Here is a 15,701-nt window from a genome sequence, read left to right as displayed (position 1 = left end):
CCTCCCTGTACTGACAGGTTAAAGAAAATCTCGGGTTTAAACCACCTGCCGTGCGCATAGACGCTTTCTCCTTTTTAAAGACAGCTGCTCCACTTATTTCTAATCTGCTCTCGGATTCTGCAGTCTGAGAAGCTCTGTATGCAGTGGTGGCAGCTGTGGAAAATCATTCCCTCCCTGAGCTCAGTTGTCTTGGGTAAAAACCACCCTGGTGCCCAGCCAGCCTCGTGGCTGCCCCAGGTCAATGGCAGGAGCACCAGCGGAGCCTGTGCTCTTTGGAGGGTACTCAGCCGGGTGAGGAGATTGAGATGAGTCAGTTCTGCATCAAGGAAGCCACCTGGGCCCCTGGAAAGGGCGGGAGGTAGGGGGAGTAGGGACTGCTTCTCCATGAAGCTCCAGTGTGATGGAAGGCGTGGGGAGTAACTGGTGTTCATCTTTCTCTTTGACCCAGCAGCCTTGCAGACAGCGAGGGAGAGGACCCCAGGTATCACCTCGGGACAGGGCTGGTGTGGGTGGGGTGGCGGGGCCTGTGGGTGAGAATGCTAAGTGTGAATCCAAGGTTGTGTGGTCACATGTTCTCAGGGGCACGAGGCTAAGCCATGCAGTCTCAATGAAGGCAAAACATGGTTTGCAGAGGAGAGAAAAAAAAACCTTAGATGTGACAACACTTTGTACCCATCTAAGGGTCACGTACATGCACAGGTATCTGTCATCTGTGGTATCATAATACCGTGGTGAGAGGAGCGTGGTGATGCACACCTTTATCCCAGCACTCAGGAGGCAGATATGGATGGATTGCTCTGAGTTCAGGGCCAGCCTTGTCTACACAGTGAGTTCCAGGCCAACCAGGGCTACATGGTGAGAACCTGTCTCTAAAACAAACAACAACCACAACCAAAACAAAAGTCATAATGATTGTCACTGAAGTCAGTAGAAACAGTTTCTTACAGAAGAAAAAAAAATTGCCTGGTTCGAAGATGCAGCTCAGCTGGTACTGTGCTTGCCCACCATGCCCAAGGTCCTGGGTTCAATCCCCAGAACCACATCAACCAGGTATGGTTTTGCATACCTGTGATCATATTGCTTAGGATCTAGAGGCAAGAAGATCAGAAGTTCAAGACCACTTACATAGGGAATTGGAGGCCAGCCTGGGCTACGTGAGACCCTACTGCCAAAAGTAAACAAACAAAGAAACAAAGTCATGTTAGTAGAGTCTAAACGTAGGTGTTTGCCAGGGGACTGAGCGAGACAGAGGAAAGGGGTGTGACCACTGATCACACGAGGCTGGTTGAGGGGTGACCCTGTTCTGGAACTAGGTGGCGGTGCTGACTGACTGTAACCTTGAGGATAAACCAAAACCACCAAATAGTGTGTGGGGAGCCAGGGCTGGTGGTGTACTTGTAATCCCAGCACCTGGGAGATGAAGGCAGGAGGATCAGGAGTTCAAGGCCAGCCTAGAACACAATCTTTGCCTTTAAATTAAAAAAAAAAGTAGTAGGAAACAAATAATTGGAAACATATTTCTTGAAAGGCTGCAGGGATATAAGAAAAAAAACCTTGTCTATAAGGAGTAGAGGCGGGTATCCCTCACGCTACACAGAAAATTGAGTCGTGTTAAATACGCTCAATGAAGGTCTAGACATTCCAAAAGAAATGGGTGGGTAGGATGAGACAGCACAGCTTTCTCTCCTTCCCATGTGGTGCAGATTCTGTCAGCTGCCTGGCCCATCCTGGCCGTGGTCAGAACACCCTGCCCAGCTCAGTGCAACTCTGTTAGCCTGAGGCCTTGGCTTGCTCATTTGAACCTAGATTCAAGGCTGAGGCTAAAAAGTTCACCAGGGTACTCCTCTGATCCAGGGAGTTCCCCCCTCAACATGGGTCCTCGTCCCCCTAATCTCCCCCTTAAATGAACCAAGTACTGAGTCTCTTCACACACTGGCATGGTCAGGTAGTGCGGCTTGCCAGGCTCACCACATCTAGAGCCTCATGTGTGGCTGCCGACTGGGTGCCAGGGCTTGCAGAAGCATGAGATGGGGTTTGAAGGAGCTGGAACTCTCCATGGGGGGCCCAGCCCGTGGTAGGGGTGCTGACCTGTGTCTTTCCCCCTCTGCAGCAGCCCAGAGCGGGAGACAGCGGCTGACTCGGACGTCAGGTACCTGTGCCTGACTGGCAGGCTTCCTCAAAGGGTCCAGGAGCTGTGGAGCCGTGGAGCCCTGGGAGCGGCTGCAGGTCCCAGGGCGAGCTCTGTGCTCCGCTGTGGCCCGGGAGTCACCATACCTCTGTATCTCACACTTGTTCATTCTCAGCAGCTTCTGGGGTGAAGGGGTGGGAAGGAGGGGCTTTGGAAACTACACCACACTGAGTGTGATTGCCTCGGATCTGGTTCTGTAAAAATGTCCTCTCTGTGGGGTCCAGCAGCTGCTGAGGGAGTGGGAGCTGGGCTAAGGAGTTGCTTGGTTTGGTGGCACTTGGGGATCCTCCCTGCCTCAGGGTTGAGGTGGGGCTGGTGAAGGCTGGTGTAGGGGGATGAGAGTCCTGTGTACATAGCCACCTGAGGCTTGGACTCTAGGGCTTCCGCTAGGCCTCAGAACACTGCTTGGTGTCCAGATGTAACCATGCCCGCAGAGGTTTTTATCAGGTCTCTTCTGACCTGGGAGATTTTCCTCTGGAAGCTAATGTCATGGGGGCCCTCTCCTATTCTCCTTTCTAAATGAGCCAAGTCCCGGGTCTCCTCATATACCCATGTGGTCACACAGTAAAATTCCCAAGTCTGGCTATACCCAGACCCTCGTGTGTGATTTCAGACTGGGTCCCTGAGATTAGAGGCACAGAGTGGGGTTGGAGGGAACTGGAAATCTTTTTAGGGGATTGAGAGCATCAGAAAGAACATGACTTAGGTTACACAATATCCATCACAGCTTTCTGTCATGTGGCCTGGCTATCTCGGTACATCCTTCCCCTTGTCCCAGCTAAACCATTGATTAGCCTGAGGGTTTCTCTGAGAATGAGCCCCAGGGAAGAGCCTCACCCTCACCACCAGTCTGTTCTAGGAGCAGAGGCCCCGTGGCCTACGCGTCTCAGAAACCATGGCTGCTAAATGCCACTGTGGAGGAGAACATCACCTTCGAGAGTCCCTTCAATAAGCAGCGGTAATAACCTCTGGGAGAGAGACTAGGGAGGGGTGGGTGTGTTCCTGGCCCTTGTGGACATCCTGGAGTCCAGCCAGTACCATCTAGTCCATCTGGAAAGGATCCAGATGTGCCTGGGTTCCAGCAGTCCCTTCCCCATGTGTAAGAGGAGGGAGAGGGAGCGGGGCTGAGCTAGGCATGGTTAACCTTCTTGCAGTTCCCCACTACCAGGTCCAGTCCCCACACACACACACACACACACCACAACGCTCCTTGATGACAGTCATCACCGGCATCCACTGACCACTTAGCAGTTCCTCAGAACGGTGCCAGGCTCTTCATATGTGTGCTTGTCACTGACACAGCAAGACTCTTACGCCCATTTTATGGATGAGAGAAGAGGCAAAGTTCTGAAGCGTAAATAACTTACTCGAGGCCAGCCAGTAAATTACTGAAATGGGTATCAAATCCAAAGCTGCCTAAGGACATGTGTCACCAAGAAACTCTAAAGTCTCCATGGATGCTGGCTGGCACCTGGTCAGGCTAAGAGCTGGCCAGAGAAGAGAAGAGCGGGCAGGCAAATATTTGATCAGCCATCATCATTACCACCTCCAAACAATCAGCAGTGGTTTTCCCAGATGGTGCCCCAGCATGAGCTCTGGCTGCAGCGTTTCCCACCGCTCGGGGACCATAAGCCCCCTCTCTTCCCTCACTCAGCCTATTTGCTCCCACACAATTTCATCCTGCAAATATTTGCCTTGCCCCAGGCTGTGTGAGCGCTGACCTTAGCTTTTTCATGCTCTCACGGTGTTTGCTTGCACAAGGCAGGAAGTGCATTAAAGCCATCGCTCACTGGGGCCCAGCAACCCACAGACTAATGACTGTACAAGGACTGAGGCCCCACTTTGATCAGGCTAGTAAGCTGACCCCCTGCCCTTACTCTCCAGGTACAAGATGGTCATCGAAGCCTGCTCCCTGCAGCCGGACATAGACATCCTGCCTCACGGAGACCAGACTCAGATTGGGGAACGGGTTAGTGGCAGCCCCCAATCCTGCTCTTTACCCATGTTCCCACTGTCCCCTGAGGTCCTTCTTAGGAAGAATGAATGATGAACTTGGACAAAGGAAAGGGCTGAAGAGCTTCCAGTAGTATGAAAGTGTGATGACCATTGTCCTGTAATGTGTGACTTCTCTTGGTGAGACATAAAGAAATCTCTGTTCATACCAAATAGGGCACCAACAACATGTCAAAAACCAGTTCCATCCAAGTCTGTCTTAGCCTGTGAGTCTATTGGAGTGAATTAAGGAAGTATGAGTGGCTCAGAGGCAGCTGTACCAAAGCCCACTCCAGCATGGGTAATAACTCACAAAAGCTGCTCTCCTGCAGCATCCTGCACAACTTACTGCAATGTGGCCAGTTGGAGTCTCTCCTCTGTAGCAATTGCTTCTGCTGTTACAGCCTTGGGTCTTGTAAGTTTTAGGAGCTTTCTGAACCTTGTGAGTCTTCCTTACTTCCTGAATACCATAAGGTTCCTTAGCTCCCTGAGTCTTAAAAGTCTCCTTTCTCCATCCAGGAGAGAAAGTTTGGAGGAATATTTACACAGCACCCTGGCTGATGGGAGAAGTCAGCCATCTCCTCATAGAGCCCCAAGTGCACACTGAGAGCCTGAAAGGCTGAGGACACGATCTTCTCCTCTCCTTTGATGGCAGGGTATCAACTTGTCTGGTGGTCAGCGTCAGCGAATCAGTGTGGCCCGGGCCCTCTACCAGCACACCAATGTTGTCTTCCTGGTGAGTGTTCCAGCTGAAGTTTCCCTTGGGCCCTCGCCTCTGCCTGCCTGGTTCCCTAACACTCATCATCATCATCATCATCATCATCATCACCATCAAACAACCTCCCTAACCAGGAACAAACCTCTCTTGCTAGAGATACAAACCTTTATCTTACTTGCAGAGAAACTGAGGCAGGCAAGAACAGTGCTGATAACCCATTATGGACTTCCCGTTGAGCCTTCCAGTCACTTTGAGGAGGCAAGCTGTGGTTAGAGACTACCTCTCTAAAGGACAAAGGGGCAGCCCCAACTGTCAGCATATAAACGCACGGAGTATGTGACACCATTATTTCTCTAGGGAACTCAAGTTGGCCTCAGATCCCTTCTCAACACAGCACTCTAGCCCTCAAACCCGAGATAAAACGTGTCCACCTCATGCTGAGCTCTGTGTCCTGTGCCTTGGTTGATACCGAAGGATCTTAAGACCCAGCCCTTGACCTTGAAGATGTGAAGTTTGATTAGGGAGACCGACTCACATACATGCAGGAAATATAGCCGATTCAGAGCTAAGCTGTGTGGCCCAGACCATGAGACAGCTGTGATAGACAGCATGATCAGGGAGGGCTTCCTGGAAGAGAGCCTTGAGTCAATTAAACAAAATGGAAATGGGGCATTTAGATAAAGACACAAGCAACCTCAGATCTCTGATCCTGGCTTTATCTGTCCCCCGACCCCAGAACACACACAGCTCTCCTCTCCAGTGATGTTTCATGTGTAAGTTTATTTAGGAATTTAGTTTATTCAGCAATTTAGGAAGTTCTAGGTCATCCAAGGTGTCACCTGCTATTTAAACAGCTGTGGATAAGAACCCAGTGGCTTCTTTCCTCCGTTCATTAAATTCATCGGTAACAGGCACAGGCTCGGGGTATGAGGTCCTGGGGGCCTTGCAGGCAGGGGTATACAGATGATCAGATCTGGCTTTGCACAGGATTGTCCATGGGACAGAGAGGATGGGACACAGGAGTTAATGGGGGCAAGACACAGAAGGACTCATGCTTGAGTGAGTGGGGGGTGAGTGGAAAGCAGTTCACCACGCAGAGGGCAGAACAGCGTGTCTCACAGAAGGAACAGCTCGGGCAAAGACTAGGATGACAGGCTCATTGGCAACCTGGAATGGAGGGAGCTTGGGCAGGACAGGTGAGAAGTGGAGCTAAAAAGCGCGGCTGAGCAGACTAGAGAGGCCTGGGGCACTGTACTGAGGAGTCCAGACTTTGTAGGAGATGGGTAGTCATGGATGGGCTCAGGACCAGAAGTGAACTGATAAGGTCTGTTTAAGGGTGGTAGGTAAGACATTTGAGCCCCGGAGAAGTTAGGTGGGTTGTCCAAGGCCACAAAGCTAACTGGTATCCGTCCCTAGATCAGCTTTGATAGAACTCTGGAGACTTCTGCTCACCTCCACCTATTCCCCACACACCTTCTCTATCATCTTTCTCAGGATGACCCTTTCTCAGCTTTGGATATCCATCTGAGTGACCACCTGATGCAGGCCGGCATCCTTGAGCTGCTCCGGGATGACAAGAGGACAGTGGTCCTGGTGACGCACAAGCTACAGTACCTACCTCATGCAGACTGGGTAGGGACCACAAGGGAACAGGCTGTGGAGTGGTGTCTCTGTGTGTGTGTGCACGTGCGTGTGTGTGATCTTCAACAGAATCAGTCATATGACCCAGCAGCAATGGCTGATGGCCACAGAGCACAAGACACCAGCCCTGGGTGGTTTGGTGTAGGCTAGGAAATACTTACAGTGCAGAGACTTGGTGTCCCCTGGGCCTGCAGACATTCCCTGCCTGGCTTGGTTCCCTTCTGGTGTACCCTAGGCTAGCCTTGCCCAGCCAGCCCCCCTTGGCTGTGGATGCTCCTGTTTAGATGGGAGAGCCGACTCCCCAGGCCGTTGGCCCTCAGGGGTGAGCAGAGTGGAGCCTCAGTCAGATGCAGAGGGAACAGTGGCCGTAGTCCTGCAGACAACACTCCCATAGAACATGGTGTTATGAACACCATGCTGACTGACCTCCCCACCCTGGTCTTCAATAGGTAGGACATAGTTACTCTCCATCCCACTGGGAGTCACTTAATGGTAAGATAAAGATAATGGACCACCTGCCTACTCCTATATCAAAAATTTCCTGGACAACAGCCACAATCTGAGACCCTCTCTGAGCTTCAAGTTTGTTAATTAATTTCTAAATAAACCTTCCTTGTGGAATGAGAGCCTCCTCCACTATGAAAAAAACCAAAAAAAAATAATAATAATAATCTGAAAGCTATTAAAACAGGCAAAACGGCTTCAGAAAGCAACGTGGTTGTGATTGAGAACAATCCTGAGTCCAGTAAGGCAGACATGGAGGTGCCTGTTCCTTGAGGTACCTGTGCACAGGACCCCAGTATGGGATGGGTGCCAGTTAAAGCTGGCTCTACTTAATGGTGCCATTGGGTGCTTCAAATACAGAGTTTGCTGGACTCCAAAAGGGCACAGCCACCCCTGCTTAGATTAACAAGCATGCTACCACAATCGATAGATAGAACCTGCCATCAGGAGCAGCTCAGGATAGCATGCAGTTGGCCTGCTCGGCGTCTGGAAACTGAGGCTGGTGGGTTCCTGTGGGTACCCTGCCGATCCTGGTCAAGGTACTCTCGTTAGCTCCGCAAAGGCACCCTCTGAGAAAGATGTTGGTGTGGGTGGGTTACCAGACTGCATAGTGCTGTGGATCAAGGTGGCCATCCCTCGGTCTCAGACTCCTCTAAGCTAGCCAAACCTATTTTGTGGCCGCCTTGGCAGATCATTGCTATGAAGGACGGCACCATTCAGAGGGAGGGGACGCTCAAGGACTTCCAGAGGTCTGAGTGCCAGCTCTTTGAGCATTGGAAGACCCTCATGAACCGGCAAGACCAGGAGCTGGAGAAGGTGAGAATCGGGGCCAGGCAGCCGTCCCCAGATAGGTTTACTAGACTCTGAACTCGCAGGCCTGCCTGTCCTCACCACCCCCAGGAAGTCTCCAAAAGGACAGACTTAGGGTTGTCTTGAACTTGCTCTACCAGGGCAGAGCTGTCGCCTGTGCATGGACCCAGGACAGAAATCAGCTGTACACAGATGTTCAGATGCCATTTAGCTGAAAGGCTCCAGAAAACCAGCTCAGACTAGCTAAACAAAGGAAAAGGGGGGGGGGGGGCGGGTGGTAAGGAATCGTTGGTTCATGAAACCAGAAGGGCCCAGGAGAGCTGTGGCTGCATTCATCACTGCACCACCACCAGGATTCTGTGTCCGTCTCTGCCCACTGCTCTCCAGTCAGCCCCAACCTCACAGCAGCAGCAGCAGCGCTGTATCAGCAGCCCTGGGCTTCCCTTCTCGTTCATCCAGTCCTGGGCTCACCCTGATTGGCGCGTTACAGCGGGGATGGCGGAATGGGAGGGTTAACCAGGCCAGGGTCAAGTGTCCACCTGAGTTGTTTGCATCTCAGAGGCCAAGAACGGGAGAATCGGGTGTGGTGGTGTTCACCTGTAATCCTAGACTGGGGAGGATGAAGAGGATGAAGCAGGGGGATGGAGAGTTCAGGGCTGCTCTAGGCTACATAGACTTCTTCACACACGCACACACACACACAAAGAATATCCCCCTCTGAGATAATGGGGTGCTGTTAGTTAATAAAGAGAATAAATTAATTCTGGAAAGATGAGCATGTGTCCGTGTGTCCCCTCCCCAGGGTGGAGACAACCTGTAAGCCAGTCTTCGCTAGAGTAGTTGCTCCCAACCTCTCCTTCCCCACAAGCACTCCCTGAAGACACTGGCCAGGCTCTGTCTGTCTTTCAGGAGACAGTCATGGAGAGGAAAGCCTCAGAGCCATCTCAGGGCCTGCCCCGTGCCATGTCCTCCAAAGATGGCTTTCTACTGGATGAGGAAGAGGAGGAAGGTATGGACCACCAGCCTGGGAATGCAGTTAACACCCACAATGAGCTACTTCCTTTTTGCTGTGTCAAAATCCCTGACAAGAAACAACCTTGTTAAAGGTTTGTTGAGGCTTGCAGGTCTAGAGGTACAGTCCGTCACAGCTATAGTCCATTGCGGCTATAGTCCGTCACGGCGAGAAAGTCGTGGCGACAGGAGTGAGGCTGATGGTCACATTGTGTCCACAGTCAGGAAGCAGAGGGCCATGAATGTTCAGCTCGCTTTCTCCTTTGTATTCAGTGTAGGATTGCAGCTCACGGAATGGCACCACCCACAGTGGGCAGGTCTTCCCACCTCCGTTAACCTGTTGTAGATAGTCCCTCCCAGTTTGCCAAGTGGCTTGTCTTGCCGACGATTCCGGTTGACGGTATTAACCGTCACACACACAGAGACGGAAGCCCGGGGTTCTGGGCGTGGTGGGGTAGTGTGGTTTGATTACGCGTCCTTCTTTTCTCTACATGCTTTCCCATCTCTCAGTGGGAATAAGCTGTCCCCTGGTTCACCTGCAGAGGGTTGTGATCTGGGAAGCTACAGGGTGGGTTCTTGCGACCTACAGAGGAGGCGGCCGAGAGCGAGGAAGACGACAACCTATCGTCGGTGCTGCATCAGCGAGCGAAGATCCCGTGGCGGGCCTGCACCAAGTATTTGTCCTCTGCTGGCATTCTGCTCCTGTCCCTGCTCGTCTTCTCTCAGCTCTTCAAGCACATGGTCTTGGTGGCCATCGATTATTGGCTGGCCAAGTGGACTGACAGTGCCCTGGTCCTGAGCCCTGTAGCCAGGAACTGTTCCCTCAGCCAGGTAGGACTGCGGCCTCCCGCAGGGCTGGCCGAGAGGAGGAGGAGGGAGGGCTGAGCCCACCTGCAGCCCCGGGACCCTCTCACTCTCCCCCCCGCTTAGGAATGTGCCCTGGACCAATCTGTCTATGCCATGGTCTTCACCGTGCTCTGCAGCCTGGGCATCGTGCTGTGCCTCGTCACCTCTGTCACTGTGGAGTGGACGGGACTGAAGGTGGCCAAGAGACTGCACCGCAGCCTGCTCAACCGCATCATCCTGGCCCCCATGAGGTACGCCAGACTCGACCATACCAGGGGTCACTGTGCTTTGAGTCCAAAATCCCCCATCTGTAAGATGAGCACTGTAAGGTGACCTCCGTCACAGGCTTGTGGGGTGACTTCAAGTCAGTGTGTGTAGAAGTGTCCTTATGAACGAAGCAGGGAGAACTGACACTTAATCAGCAGACCTTGTGAGTATTTTTACATGATTGGCTCGCCCGATGGTCACATCAGCCCTCCACATGAGCATCTGCAGGTTAATTCCCTTCCCTAGGTGGTGTAATCTGTCCATCTCAGCCCACAGGTTCCTCAGTCTCCCCTCCCACCGCAGCCTGCATTTTCTAGCACTGGGAGCAGGATTAGATGTTCGAATTGCCCTAATGAGATGGAGCAGAACCCTAAACATGGCAGGTGTCGAGAACCTGTGACATCACACCTGATTGACCGGCACCACATAGGCGTAGTGGTTACCTGGTCTCCTGGCTTCCGGACCTCCGGTACCCTACTTCATAGCTGCCCCTGCCTGGCTACACTTGCACTCCCAGCCCTGTCTCTGTCTGTGGCCTGTGGACGTAGCAGACTTGTTGGCTTCTCCTCTGTTCGCCCCCAGTCTGAAGTTTAGAAGCTCTCTGGTTGGGTTGGGCCAACTCTAGGTCACAGCCAGAGTGCTGACAGGCAGCATAGCCTCTCACTGCCAGCCAGTTGACAGGCTGTCCCCAGGGACCTCTTCTCCTGGGAGAGGACCCTGTGTCCCGAGGGAACAGTGGCCACGTGAGTCAGGCTGAGGAGGGTATCAGCAATCACCTGTGGGTGAGGGAGGCGATATAAAAGCCAACACCATTTTGAGAAGCTGTAGGAATTCTCAAGGACAGAAGGCAGATATTTGCAGACCCACAAAGGCAACTGCTCCTAGGAAACCAGACCCACAGAAGGTTCTAGAGACCTTTCAGTCAAATAGCTGCCCTCGTCCCATGAACAAACTAAATTAACAAATAATGGTTCTGCTTGCCTCTTAGGTTCTTTGAAACCACACCCCTGGGGAGTATCCTCAACAGATTTTCATCTGACTGTAACACCATTGACCAGGTACCGACTGTGCATGCTTTCTCTGGGACCCCGGGGCTTTTCCTCTCAGATGCTGGCCTCTGCACAGATGATCAGAGCCCAGTGTCCCTGTGTGGGGAGCCCAGTGTCCCTATCTGACAGACACTGCCCCAGGGTCTGGGGCCTCCTTTGAGAGCTTCATAAGTCTGAAGGGAAACCAGGTCTTTCTGGCTTCCATTCAGGATTCCCCTAGCTTATTCAGAAAGGTTCCAAGATATTCTCAGTATTCACTTGGGTCAGCCTATCTCCTTGGTTGACTTATCTTACTGGATGGTGAGAAAGCAGAGTCTTGAGTCCTGCTCTCAGAGAGTTTGCAGGGGAGCTGGACAGATACACTATGAGCCCACATTCAAATCAGAGACAGACATGGCGGCAAACCGTTTAATACAGAAATGTCCCCGCTGTCCCCCGCCTCCTCAGCACATCCCATCCACACTGGAGTGTCTGAGCCGGTCCACCCTGCTCTGTGTCTCTGCCCTGGCTGTCATCTCCTACGTCACGCCTGTGTTCCTCGTGGCCCTCTTACCTCTGGCTGTCGTGTGCTACTTCATCCAGAAGTACTTCCGAGTGGCATCCAGGTGACGACAGCAGCATTCCTAGTCTGGCGGGTGGAGGTGTGGGGACAGGGACAGGAGGTCCTTTATGGTGGCGGTTTGGGACCCTCGCCAGAACCATCATCATAAAAGTGATAGAGACGTGTTTTCCCAGAGTCGGAAACAGAAATAACCAATAGGAATGGAGGCAGTGCCTCTCCTAGCATACCATCTGTCAGCATACACTCCGCAGTTCCTATCTCAATTGTTTCCTTGGGAGATGTGGTCAGGAGTGGAATTGCTGGGGCCAGGTAAATGCACATTTATGCTCTTCATTCATTTGTCCCGAATGCTCCCCGTGAGAACCGTGCGATCCCAGGGGCCATGCTGATTTAGAAATCAGGCTGGTCTCTGATGGGGGACGTGTGATGGACTGGGGCTCTTGCAGTCACTCTTATGGGTCATATCTGCCCTTGTGAGGTTAGGACACACCGCACACATACACACACCCATCTTTCCTACGCAGAGTATTCTAGAATATTCTCTAGAGAGTTCTTCCTCAGAGTGATTCTGTTAAACTCATTGATTCAAAAAATTAGAATGAAGACTTAAAAGGCCCTCTAGGCCACAATTACTCACGCTGCCAATTACAGCCATCATTGAATCAATATCCTGATTCATAATTAGCGTGTTAAAAACAGTGAGGTAGAACAGTGAGGTAGATTAGGAGAGGGACGGACGGATAGAGCACTTGACTACCATGCTCCAGGCATCGGGTTTCATTCCCAACACCATAAAAAATTTGTAAGCATGTGTATGTATACGTGTTTGCAGACACATACATGTGTATGTATATGCACATTCTGTTTTGATCTATAACATAAATTATCAGACAATATTTATAACAAACATCTCTGTGAACTCTTCGCTTTGGTCATGTAAGCATGTGTACGTACTTGTGATACACGGTGTACTTTTTTTACTTCAGGCAATGTTCATAGAAGTTAAGTATTTTTCTCAAGTACCTATAGTTGATAAGAAACAAGAGTCAAAATACTGCTTGGCAACAATAATCATTGTGTTTAAATGCATTTTTTACCCTAATCACTTGCCCATAAGAATCAGTGTTGATATAAATGGCTTTGTGTCTGAGTGACCCAGAATTTCTGACCGCCCAGGGGGGACATTCTGCATGGGCATTAGCAAAATGACAGTGTCTTTCCAAACACCATACCGTACTGTGCGCTTGAGGTGTTTCTACACGCTGTAGTACAAACTGTCCCACAAAGTTCACCTCTCTGCCAAGGAAGACGTGTTCGCCCCATTCCTGATACCTGGCTCTTGAAATAGTGTCTAGGGAAGCTGCTTCTTGTGTCCCAGCTGGCCTACCTGGCATGTGATGCCTGGCCATAGGGAGCAGGAGGCCCCTTGTTGCCATGGAGACCTCTAGCCTCCTCTCCCCACCCAGGAACTAAATATTTAGATCCTTGCCAGGATGCCCTGGGGCCTGTTGTGGTTCTTAGGAAACAAGGAATTGAGACAGTCAAATCTGGCCTTTCTCTTCCTTTGGCCAGCTGCCCCATATTCAGGGTGTCCACCTGTGAAGTGGAATCGGCACCCTCGCCCCCCAGCTCAGTGCCCGGGTGATGGGACCTGGGCTTCGAGGGCTCTGTTGAAGCAGTCTACACGAACATCTTTGTTGTCCACAGTAGCATGACGGGGTCGTCACTCTCAGCAAGTGAGAAACTGAGGCTGAAAGAGACGAGGCTGCCCAGCCTGGCTGCCGTAGCCGCACCCCTGCCGCACCCCTGCCGCACCCCTGCCGCACCCCTGCCGAGGCTGGGTGCAAACTGCCCCTCTAACCGCCCACTGTCGTCGTCCGTACAGGGACCTGCAGCAGCTGGATGACACGACGCAGCTCCCTCTGCTCTCACACTTCGCTGAAACTGTGGAAGGACTCACCACCATCCGTGCCTTCAGGTACAAGCCCAGAGGCCCCCCCAACGCAGGAGTGGGGTGGGGTTGACCTCGGGGTCACAGGTCGTGAGACTCAAGTCGAAGGACCCTGCTTAGGAAGGCCCAGAGCATACCCGTCTAAATCACACCTTAGGCCTTGGGCAATGTCCCTTAGCAGGGACAGGCCGTGTGGACTCCAGTGTAGAATCCCAGCCTTGCAGACAAGCTGTAGGCCTCTGTACGCAGGCAGGACCTGACTCACCAGCTTGGGACGAATCTGGCCACACTGCAAAGGCCCTTACACCTGAAGCCAGCCCTGAGGCCCTGTGTTCTGCCACCAAACACCATGCTGAGTGCCATGTCTGTCCACTCGGCACTGTGACCCTCAGTGCTGAGCATGATGGGGAAACTGAGACACCGAGTAGCTACCTGACGTCTCCGGGAAATGCCCCCACAAACCCCAGCTTTGAGCCCACTCACCGTCTGACATACTGAGCCCCACTGGTGCTGAACTGATGCCAGGCACTGGAGATGTGTCCCGTGGGCTGCAGCCCCAGAGGCATTTTCAGTCCCCACAGGCCATGTGACCACTGCTCTACCAGACATGGGGATGCAGGCTTTGGGAGCACTGAAGGAATTGGCTAGGGAAGGATCTTAGAGGAACTGTTACAGAGCTGTGACTTAGGACAGGTGAGAGTTCGCCCACACAGGAGAATTTCCTGAAAGTTCAGGGTCCCTGGCACCGCCTCACCACACTGAGTGGTGGTATTGGGTTAGGAGCATCTGAGGCTCTCAGGGACTAGGGAAGACCCTTGTTCCTCACAACCAAGCAGTGTTTGGGTCTCCCGGAGCCTCTGTCCCCTCTTCCAGCCAGACCAGAGACCCCTGGCCACACAGCTTGGCCCTCATCTCCCAGCCTCACCCAGAGGGTGACAACAGGTTATTTTTAGAACAGCGCAGCTGCATGACAATAACCATGTGACACTAAGCCCTGAGTCAGGAGCAGCCCTAGGACTTAAGGACCACTGAGGGTCCAAGACCTTCATCTCTTCGCCTCCCAGGACATCCAAGATCCGCCCTAGGTGGGGTGCCCCGGGCTTTTGCTCCTGAGACAAGTGTGACTGTGGGAATTCCCCTCTCAGATGTCGCCTGAGGAGAGCAGACGAGAGCTGTGCCCTAGCCCAGGCTGCATTCCCTGGATACCCCCCACCCCTCACAAGCCTGCGCATCTCCACACAGAAGCCCCAAAGCCCGCCACAGGGCTCCAGACTCGGCTCCCAGCCGAGTTGCTTCACCTTTGGGCCTAGCCTCGGCTCTAAGTTTTAAAACTGGTGTCCAGAAGCCCTTGGACTGAGCTCTGGCACCACAGACTGGCTTTTATACGTGGGCTAGACTTCTGAGCAGATTCCAGCACTGTCGCAGCCTCAGACCGAGGCCAGGGCTCGGCCTGAGCCTGTGGCCGGCCACGGACCTGCTGCCTAGTTCACACCCTGCTCATCGTGCCGAATGATTCCTGATTTTGAACTGAAGACTTTTAATCACTGCTGTACGTGTCTGATTTGCTGGCTGTAGCCCACAAGTCTACCCCGGTGGACGCTAACTAGCATAACTTCACACTGGTGGAGTGCCAAGGGCTAAATACTGCACTAACAATCATCCTCACAATAGCCACGTGACACAGGTGTGGACTTAAAACCCAGGCTGCTCTGCCCTGGGCAGTGGTGTCAAGACAGCTTTTCATTGTTTGTCATCAAATAAGCACTTCTTGGGTGCTTGGCCATGCAAAGGCCAAGTCTGGAGGAAGTGACTGAGAAGCCCAGCCCAGCTACCTCCTCAGAGGAGGCAGGTCCGTACAGAGTGGTGCAGGCTGGGACAAGGCCAGCAGCGTTTCCACAGTGTCCTGCACTGGGCTTGGTATGGCCCAGAGGCCCACAGTCCACGTTGAACATCAATGTCCCCTCGATGTTAGCCCATGAAGAAACCTTGATTCTATCCTGATGCTCATGGGGTTTGGATGCCAGTCTGGGTTTACACTGCTATGGAGCTCTTTCCCAGTCCTCAGGCACAGCTGTCACCTGCCTCGACTTCCCTGTCATGAACACAGGCCCTCAGACCCCCATACACTCCTCCTCACCTTCCCTCAGGCACACGTGCACACA

At 52.5% G+C, this 15,701-nt stretch overlaps 1 protein-coding gene across 2 annotated transcripts in view; it reads left to right on the top strand.

Moving 5' to 3' along the window:
• Abcc8 (ATP binding cassette subfamily C member 8) overlaps window positions 1-15,701 on the top strand; it is a 72,128-nt gene that overhangs the window by 50,414 nt on the left and 6,013 nt on the right. Inside the window, exons 17-29 of one of the 2 annotated variants that reach the window (XM_059274413.1) lie at window positions 449-481; window positions 2,111-2,149; window positions 3,048-3,146; window positions 4,073-4,157; window positions 4,836-4,916; window positions 6,393-6,530; window positions 7,734-7,859; window positions 8,763-8,862; window positions 9,454-9,695; window positions 9,795-9,961; window positions 10,966-11,035; window positions 11,474-11,631; window positions 13,474-13,566. In XM_059274413.1, the coding sequence (XP_059130396.1) occupies window positions 449-481; window positions 2,111-2,149; window positions 3,048-3,146; window positions 4,073-4,157; window positions 4,836-4,916; window positions 6,393-6,530; window positions 7,734-7,859; window positions 8,763-8,862; window positions 9,454-9,695; window positions 9,795-9,961; window positions 10,966-11,035; window positions 11,474-11,631; window positions 13,474-13,566 (1,431 nt within the window). The remainder of the gene's footprint in view (window positions 1-448; window positions 482-2,110; window positions 2,150-3,047; window positions 3,147-4,072; window positions 4,158-4,835; window positions 4,917-6,392; window positions 6,531-7,733; window positions 7,860-8,762; window positions 8,863-9,453; window positions 9,696-9,794; window positions 9,962-10,965; window positions 11,036-11,473; window positions 11,632-13,473; window positions 13,567-15,701) is intronic. The other variant, XM_059274405.1, reaches the window with a different exon arrangement.

This window comes from Peromyscus eremicus, chromosome 1 (assembly GCF_949786415.1).
Source record: "Peromyscus eremicus chromosome 1, PerEre_H2_v1, whole genome shotgun sequence".
In the NCBI taxonomy this organism is placed as follows: Eukaryota; Metazoa; Chordata; class Mammalia; order Rodentia; family Cricetidae; genus Peromyscus; species Peromyscus eremicus.
This window is presented reverse-complemented; position numbering and strand designations above follow the sequence as displayed.